The sequence below is a fragment of the Hipposideros armiger genome, unplaced genomic scaffold (assembly GCF_001890085.2).
Source record: "Hipposideros armiger isolate ML-2016 unplaced genomic scaffold, ASM189008v1 scaffold_717, whole genome shotgun sequence".
In the NCBI taxonomy this organism is placed as follows: Eukaryota; Metazoa; Chordata; class Mammalia; order Chiroptera; family Hipposideridae; genus Hipposideros; species Hipposideros armiger.
The window spans coordinates 87,244-96,840 of record NW_017732067.1 but is presented as its reverse complement, the minus strand read 5'-3'; the positions used below and the strand labels follow the sequence as shown (position 1 = coordinate 96,840).

Genomic DNA, 9,597 nt, shown 5'->3' with positions numbered 1-9,597 from the left:
TTTTCATCATTTAAACCCTATACTGTATTAGCAAGAATCATCCACTGGTATGATAAACAATATTATTTGGGACTTGGAAGAGTGACAAGTCCATATGAACTTGCTTCATCCAAACCAGGAAGAGACACTGCTTGACATTTGAGAAGAAAGACAATGTCAAATGAAATTCTTCTGTTACAAAGTACGTGAGAGTCATTGTTTCAATTACAGAGCTGTAGAGTATGTCCCCTGCCTTAAGTCACACCTACAAATGTCTCATTTGGCTTCCTCATCTTTGAGATTACTTTCTTTTCACTTTACAAAAGATAAAAGTCAATTCATAAGTAAACGATTTGCACAGGGAGAAACTTAGAATGTCAAAGGCAGATGAATGGCTTAAAATTGCTTTGTCATCACATTTCTTGGTCATTTGGAACACAATGAATCAAACGATTTACAAACAAGGCACAATGTCTGTAAAGGATCTGAACATTGAAATGTTTCCTGCATACCTGCATGTCTCTCTCCAACTGCAGTAGGTGGTACCTGTGCCACGTGAGAAAAGCTGGTCCTTCATGGGAGAAGTCCACTTCACCAAAGCTTTCCTGTCCTGCGCCAAGGAAAGTCTTTTTGACTGAGTAATAGTGTATCCAAACAAAGTAGTTATAAATGGATATGTTCTCAAATTGTGGTGTGTTGCCATCTGGCCCCAGTATTTCTTCTGATCTCCTGGTGGCAATGACAAACTGAGGGTGAGTTGTGCGCTTTGCCATATCCAGGGCCTGGACAAAGTAGTTCCTTTCTTCTGCACTTAAGTCCAGAAGGTTTCTCCTGACTTTAGGGATACAAAATTCAAACATGAAAACCTCAGCCTTGTGGGGATGGGTAGAGACTGAGCATATAATTTTGTAACACACCATCCCATTTACCCATAATGATAATTTGCATATGTGCTTGAATAATTTTAAACTTTTTAAAATACCACTCTTCCTCCCTCCTTCCGTCCTTCCTTCCTTCCCTCCCTCCCTCCCTGTGTCTCTCTCTTTCCTCCTTCCCTCCCTTCCCAAATTACTCTAGGATTCCTATTACCTTTCTATAATCTACCTGTGGACTTTATGCTGGTTGTTCTATTTATTTCTGCTTACTGTTGGCATTTTTCGTGGAATTTTCTCCATTTTTAATATTGTAAATCTTGTAAAAACAAGGTATGTGGTATAGCACAGTACTTAAGATCAGAGACTTAACTCTTATTCTACGAATGCCCCCATGTCTCTAAGCCTCAGTTTTTCATCCGTAAAATGTTTGTAAAAATAGTATCATTTTATAGAGTTGTAAAGATTAAAGAGTATACACATTAAAAAAACAATTATAACAGAGCTTAGCTTATAATAAAGACTCACTGAACATTCTGCTAAACGCTAGGCCTGGCACATAGAAAGCTATCAAGTTTTGCTGGCTGTTACTGTTTAATACCATTTAAACCATTTATTTAATGCTTCAGTCCAGGCTCATCATCTAAAACGGCAGAACTTCATCATCACAGTGGGAAATTTCCTTGTGGGTCAGCAAGGGTAGTAGAAGCGGCTCATATATTACAGCTACACAGGTCTCAGTAGGAATTCTCAGTAGGAATTCAGCTATGCGAATTTGATCCTGCTGGACCACACCTAAATAGTTAAGGTAACTACTTTGAGGAATTACTGAAAGCACAGTATAAACATCCAGCACTGTTCCTAGCATATAGTGGCCTTTCAACAAATGTTTTTGCAAAGAAATATTAGACGATCTGAGCTTCACCATCAACCCTTTAAAGTGAATACATTTCTGAATCTCTCTAAGCCTTGGTTTCCTCATCTGTGAAGAGAGGACTGAGCTATGATTTCCACCAGCTCCAATGATTTGGGTCTCATGCAGGACTGTTTCTTCATTCATATCCCCACTTACCTGTGAGAACCCTCTCGTCACAGGCAGCCCCTCTCCATCCAGGACGGCAGGTCCCACAGTTGTGACCTGAGAAGTTGCCATTGCATCGGCATGTCCTATTGAAGAAGCGCGTAGGCCAGCCCTCCCGGTCGTCTCTGCCATCGTGTGGGTACTGGCGGCTGTGGGGTCGCGAGTCCGCCGTTACCGCCTCACACCTGCCCCTCCCTGAGGAGGCGCCGCAGAGGTCAGTCCCAGGCCCAGAGATGGGGAGGAGGTCTGGGCAGCACACGCCGTTTCTCAAAGCCTCGGTGGTGGTACACTCTCTTGGAAACTGAGCCCAAGCCGGCTGGGAACAAAGCAGGGCCAAGAAGTATCCTAGAGAGAGGGGTCTGTGAGCTTTCATTCTGTTTGAAGCAAGGCTCCGGGTCTGCAGTGTAGAGACTGAGGCACAGAAATAAAAATCAAGCTGAAAAGGAGAAAGCAAAATGGCATTATGCAAGGTTTTTTTTTGTTTTTGTCCTGTTATACATGGCATAAGCCCTTTCCAACCCATCTTCAAAATGCTTTTCAAATCTGTACAATGACACTTCAAACAAATAATACAAATAGTAATTTAGGTTTAAAAATTCGACATCTATGATACCTACATAATTAAATCCTCTGTTCTAGTCATTTAGTTTTCTTCATTTTTAACTTCTATTTATATATAAAATACTTATCCTGGATGCCATTTACCGAAAGCAGTCATTAGCAGGTCACCACCATTAATTCCACTTAACCATGAAGCTGAAAGAATGGGGGTCAGATTTCTGATGTCCCCTCTCCTAATGGAAGTTTGGCAGGAGTCCACCCACTTCCCATAGAGCTTCTCCCCAGTACCTCAAACTTCTGAGGGGGTTCTTTGCTAAACCTCGGTTACAGCTTAGTGTTTTATATTTGTAGTCCCCTGATGTCAGAGCTGTGAATTGCATGTGAGTTTCTGCCTGCTAACTGGTCACAAACCTGCTCACCCAAACTGGGAGGGGCTGGTCCTGTCCTCCACACTTACTAATCCCCTTTCACTTCAGTGAGCTTTTCTGCCCTTTAAGTACTTGCTTAGCACATGATTCCCTTCCCACTGATTTCCTTGTGATGCTTAAAGTTTTAAGAAAAGGTCACAGGCAGTAATTTGGAATACAGCAAATCAGAGGAACTAGAGAGCTCTTGTTTCCGTTGTAGAGATTTTATTTTTTTTCCTTTGACATATATCTTGAGCGAAAGAAATGTGATTACTTACTCTTTCTTGGGGATACATGGGCTCGGTTAGTGCTTTCACCTGATGGTACCCTTTTGCTTGTGTCTGGCCTTGAAAACAGAGAATGCGATTCTTACAATGTCTAGAGAGAATAGCTGTTGAAAAGACATCAGATACAACTACACCAAGTCACATGACATTGGCTCTCATGGTGCCTGCTGGTGTTAACAGTTGGATACCCCAACTCCCTTACCTTCACTGGGGTCGTGCACATGTCTGTGGCAAAGCATTATAGGGTCACTGCTGCTTCTGTGGTTTAGAAGATGACCACTAAATAGCTTCTTTCCTACTTCCTCTGCAAGCAGTCTTAAGCCAATGTCACTAACTTTAAATTATTTAAATGCCTTACTAATTTTAATGGCTTCATATAATCATTAACCAATATCTCAATATTTCTATCCACTCACTTAGGGCACAGTTAATTGGGAAAAATAATGCATATTAAATGGCATTTAGATAGTCTTTTGGTTGTTTGATTTTTTAAATCTGACTTGTTGCTGAATCAAAGTAGATTGTCATTTTTCTCTCTTGAAAATTAGCAATGTACCAATTCTGGTTTCTTCATTTCGACAAAGGTACTAAAGTCATGTATGTTCATGTTAGGGGAACTGGGTGAATGCTATATGGAAACTGTATCATCTATGTAACTTTTCTGTGTTATCTAAAATTGTCCCCAAATGAAAAGTTTACAGTAAAAAGCTATTTTAAAAAGTAAGTATTCATATATATTCATGTGTGCAGATAAAAGTAAACTACAGTGTGTCATAACAAAAACAAAAACAAACAGAAACAAAACTGAGGTTTTGCCCATCACTTCTCTTTGCTGTGTAACTTCCACAGTGCTGAGGACACCAAGTTCAGTATGATACGTAAATGGCTGATATGGAGCAGGTAGGGCATCAGTATCAAATCACATAGTATTAATGAAATACTAGAATAAATATACAATGGTCTGATATTTTCTTTCTGGACCCTAATGGATTTGTGTCCCCTCTAGGAGATCATTACTAAGGGTGACCTTTTTCAGTCGAATGGAGTTCATCTATGAGCTGGTCAATCCCAAGTTAATAACTCTAATGATATTTTTTTCCTCAGAAATTTTGACTTACGTATCTAACTTCCTATTCACTAAGACCACTTATGTGTCTAATTGGTCAGACATTTATAAGTCATATTCCTCCGTCTTTCCCATCTCAGTAAATGAAATTGCCGTTCATCCTATTTGCTGGGAACAGGGGTGGGGGGAGTACATGCAGAAGCCATTGTTCGTTCCTCTTTGCTTCACGCAAACTGCGTTCATCAGTTGGTCTAACAGTCTAACTTGGAGCCTTCATTATCTCTCAGCTACGGCAATTGCGTAACGTATCCCCTCACTTTCCACACTTAACCACACAGAAGATTTGGTTCCTCCTTTCTCTGACTCCTTCTTCTCATCCCCCCACTGCCCTCCCGCATTCCTTTGTTCAATGGCAAGCTTATTACAGCCTCTGCTCCTTACACTTCCTATACCCCCTGCCATTTTCCCAGGTCTTTGTATGACTTGTCCTGTCACTTCATTCAGGTCTCTGTTCCAGTGTTACCTCTTCAGAAAGACCTTGCCTAACAACCCCACCTTAATTATACCCCGTTGCTTTCTTTTTGAAGCAGGCTTTTTCATAGTAATAAGCACTGCCTGAAGTTTTTATTACTTATTCATTTTTCACTTAGTTATTGTTTGTCTCACTCCTCAGAAGGGAAACTTTTGTCATTTTTTTCCCCAGTACTGACCTACGAGATTTATAGGGAACCATATAGTCATAGTTTACATGAACTAGGAGTAGACATCTGATTTATTTACTCCCAAGTCTAGCGGTATTCAGAACTGTCACTGAAAGGAATAGATATAACCTCCCTCCAGTATTTTTATTAGCTCCTGTTAATGAGCATCGATTATTTTCCTAAATACTGTATATAATCTCTCATTCTTTCAAAATATTACTTCTATTCCTGATTTGAAGTTGAGGAAACAAAGGCTTGTGGAGTTTAAAATAAAAACCTTTTTTAATTATATAATTTGTAAGTGGAAAATTCAGGTTTTGAAGCCAACTTAGTTTCGTTCCAAAGTGTTTGCGGTTTGCAAGTACTACCCAGATTTTTTTAAAAAGATAGGCTGGACAATGGAAAGAATGCTGTGTTTCAAATCATGAAACATCAGCTTTGCTTCAGTGAGCAATTGCCTATGTTTCTCTGAATCTCAGCTCCGCATCTGTAAAATAAGTGTAATAAATATATATTGTCGGGGCAAATAAGCTCAGATAAAAATCACCATTAGAGTGCAGACAGTCAATCAATGCTAGTTTAATAAGTAAAGTAATCAAAGGTACAAATCTTAAGGTAGATAAAAAATACTAAATCAATACCTTATTCATATTTACCTTACTAGATGCAAATGTGTTTTATACAGTGCTTCATTATTAATAAATACACAATCAGCGTTATGAATAGTCCTGTGAAACAAGAATTTGGAACATTGAAGAGGGAGGAAAAGCTGAAATGGAACTCTCCATTACTAGACCACCAGTAGTAGATTCTACCACACACATAGTGACACAATTCCTCACCTTACTGGGGTTTTCTAACACAGGAGGCTGGTGCAAAGTGTAAAAAGAAAAATGTGCTATGTCTTTACCCTTTGTCTGAACATCATGAAGTGGTTAAAATGCCAAAATCCTTCACAGTTATTCACAGCATAGGTTGGAAATGATTGTCAAAATACATGTGCAACACTCCTTGCTTGGCCTACTGCAGAAACCATTTCTAAGATTTTTCTTTGGTGGAAATTAATTTTTATACAGTAATTTTGCCTCATGATAAGACAGTGGGCTAAGGCTAAAGCTTTGCCTACATGTACCTGTCTATACATGCACCTAACAATACATGCACTTATAAAAAAGAATGATTACTTATTATTTCTGGTTAATAGTTGCAAATGCACCAAGATCAGAGCCTTAGCTAAATGATACTGCTGAATTGCATAAATTATCTCTTAGTATTAAAGCATTATTAAACAAAAGAAATAGCTTTGAAGACATCAGGAACTATGCACAGAAAGAGTACTTAACAGAAAATTAAGAATTGTGCTGTTCAGCAAAACACACAGCAGCATAATAAGACTTATTAGTAAACACCATTACTGTGCATGTCATCCATGCATAACTGATGCGAAGATCATGTCTTAAGAAAAAGGACTGATCCTTCTTCCCTGTTTTTACCTTTGAAGTCTAATGATTGTCATTTATAAAAGAAGTCAGAAAAAAAACTAATGATAAAAGACAAGTAATTTAAGTTAAATTGAGGAGAAACAATTTCAGGAGCATCTTTATTTTTCCAAAAAAATTGTTAATGAATATTAATATCTTCAGTGATCATTTGTGGCAAACGATATTGACTATTTTTATTGTTCATTTGTATTACATGTTATTAAATTATATGCTTAGTTGTACTAAGCTTAAATTAATGGTTAGAATTCCAAAGGCATTAAGGCAATTCAGAGTCATCTGTTAGACCAGTCATGTGGTTTTGCCTCATGGAGAAGCTTAAATTCAGTGAAAGCAAAGGGCTTAAAGAATGTTAGGCCTGTGTTTTTGTATCACTGAGCAGCGATTCTGTCAAACATACCATTGCTATTTTCAGGTAGAATGTTTGAAGTTCAGGTCTCAGATAATGTGGTCTCTGATAAAATACCCCATTATTTTCTTAATTGAGTTTTCAAAACTGAACAAAATATTGCAAATGTTGGTGCAGGGCCAGTTTAATAATTTAATTTCTGTTTAGGGAAATTCTCTTTGGATAAATTAATATTGAAGCATTTAAAATATTTATTTTTCTGATGATTTATATTCTGCTTCTTTTAGCAAATGAACTTGTAAAATTTTCTTACAGAGACATTTCTAAGTAAGTGTGTGTTAGGCATCAAAGTCAAAACAATCAAATACTTGTGTTGGGGTGGAATTAAGTAATGCATTTATTGTGTAGTTAAAATTGTGCTCATGTCCAAAGATTGTGTCTATGCTATAATATTGGTAAAATGTAAAGTTTTCATTATTTTGACATTTCTGGATATATCTCTATGGCCACTATTATGGTCATCATCCTCTTATTTATCTTCTACTGTGTGCTAGAGGCTGCAACAGGGCTGATGCTCTCAAAACAGTGGGAACTATAGTCATTGTACCCTAACTACTTAGAAAATTGTTAAATATACATACATAAAAATATTATGTGTGTATACATATATAATATATATATGTTTTAAGTATAATGTGAGATGTGTGTGTGTATATATATATAACTATATATATATATAACTATATATATATATAACTATATATATATATAGTTATATATATATATATATATAGAGAGAGAGAGAGAGAGAGAGAGAGAGAGAGAGAGAGAGAGAGAAGATTGGCTCACTTTTTTCATTTTAACCATATTTTGAAAGTATGTAAAAAGCAAAATATCAAGCCTATACAATCTATATCAATAATGTCAATACTGTTCCTGTTTTAGCATCAATTATAATATTCATAATGAAATAATAAAATATGATAGATTTTACTAGCAAAAGAAATATTGAAGAAAGCATAAACATTCTAAAAGATGTCAATGTATACAGAATGAATACTAAACCATTTTTTTTCTTATTAACTACTTCAAAAATCTATGTATGGAATGCAACTTTGTATATTACTACTTGTAACAGTTACATATATAGGAATGTATCATATAATACATAATAATTATACTAAATGTAATACACATTATATATTCTATGCTATATAAAGATTTATAATATATAATAGTTTACATATATACCTCTGTGTATTTTTATAACTCTAGTTGCAGTTATAGACACTTGGTAGCTTGTAATATCATAATTGTTAATTTCCTCCTCATGTAATTGTAAAATGGATGTTTCTAATCAGAGTGGTTCTCTTTTAAGTGAGAGAACACATATTCCTTTCATTTTCTGAATCTTCCATCTTCAACATATGGCTTCAAAGGTCACCATGCATATTTGCATCAATATAGTGAAAAGGAAAGGAGTATGGAGTATTATCATGTGGAAGATTTTTTTATAGGCCAGACCTGAAAATAGTGTTTATTGCTTCCTACAAAATTTCACTGGTTAAAAATTAGTCATTTGGCCCTACCCTATCACAAGGGAGGCTGGGCAATGTAGTCTGGAGATATGCCAAGAAAAAAAAAGAGATAGGTTTGATGATCAGCTAATGGTCTAATTTCAGTGACTAACCATTAGCTATTTTAAAGCCTCCAAAGTAGACAGCATAATAATTACAGCTATATATTTATTAATGTTGCAGATGGAGGATTCATTATATTTTTGAGTTGTAGATGCTATTAGTGATTCTGTTAGTGTGCCTGATCCTTTTTCCTCTGGCCTATACTCATGCCACTCATGAGAAGTGATGTAACAGAATTCCTAAATAAATGGATATATCTAATGGGTAAAATTCTTCATATAGCTGTTAATGCCTCAGCCATAAGAGAAGAGTAGGAACTGGCCTCCTTCGTCAATGAGCTTACATCTAGCTGGGGAGACAAAATTATGATCCCCACAACATGTTTGCTGAAATTCCTGATAAACAATACAAAGGAAATGGAAATTGGTAAAGAGATCATTATAGAATGATGCATGATCAGGCTTCTCTTTCAGACTATAGTGTGAAGAGAACATAGTGTTGATTCTTGGGGATTGTAGTGCTGCTATGGTGCCAAGATAATATTCTGTGCTCATCTTGTGCTACTTAATTGTGATGAATATCCCATGTTTATAATACAATAATACCTTGGTTTGAAAGCATAATTCATTCCAGAAACAAACTACTCGTATTGCAACTCACCACCCGTTTACCACGTTAAAATGTATTCGAAATGTTTGCTTGTCTTGTGGAACACTCGCAAACCAAGTTACTCACAATCTAAGGTTTTACTGTATATTTAAGGGCAAGGTAGCACACTACATTGATGATACCATAATAACTGCCTCTATTGAGGGAGAAGCACAGGAAGAATTGAGGACCTCTGTGGCCCAGAAGACAAGTAAAGGTTGACTGAAAAACACAAGTAAAATTCAAATCCCTGGTATAGTTGATAAAAATTTGGGGAATTACATGGTCTAGAAACCAGGGACATTTCCAACTGTGAGAAAACAGTTATCTCTTGGTAACCCTCTATCAAACAGGAATCTCAGAATTGATGAAACAGTGTTAGCAAAATCACATTTTTTATTTGGGGACATTTCTGGTCCCTATGCACAAAGGATGCAGCATAAAGCATTGAAAGATTTACAAAGGATTGTGGCTGTCCCATTGGCACGGTTGACCATAATGCTCTGT

General features: G+C 36.6%; 1 protein-coding gene across 1 annotated transcript in view; it reads right to left on the bottom strand.

The window, feature by feature from the left end:
* The window catches only part of TYRP1 (tyrosinase related protein 1), a 32,058-nt gene extending 29,204 nt beyond the window's left edge, over window positions 1–2,854 (bottom strand). The window contains exons 1-3 of the mRNA XM_019627169.1: window positions 2,638–2,854; window positions 1,924–2,368; window positions 431–814 (exon numbers count right to left, since the gene is read on the bottom strand). Coding sequence (XP_019482714.1) covers window positions 431–814; window positions 1,924–2,305 — 766 coding nt within the window. The 5' untranslated portion in view covers window positions 2,306–2,368; window positions 2,638–2,854. The remainder of the gene's footprint in view (window positions 1–430; window positions 815–1,923; window positions 2,369–2,637) is intronic.
* Between the last annotated feature and the right edge of the window lie 6,743 nt (window positions 2,855–9,597).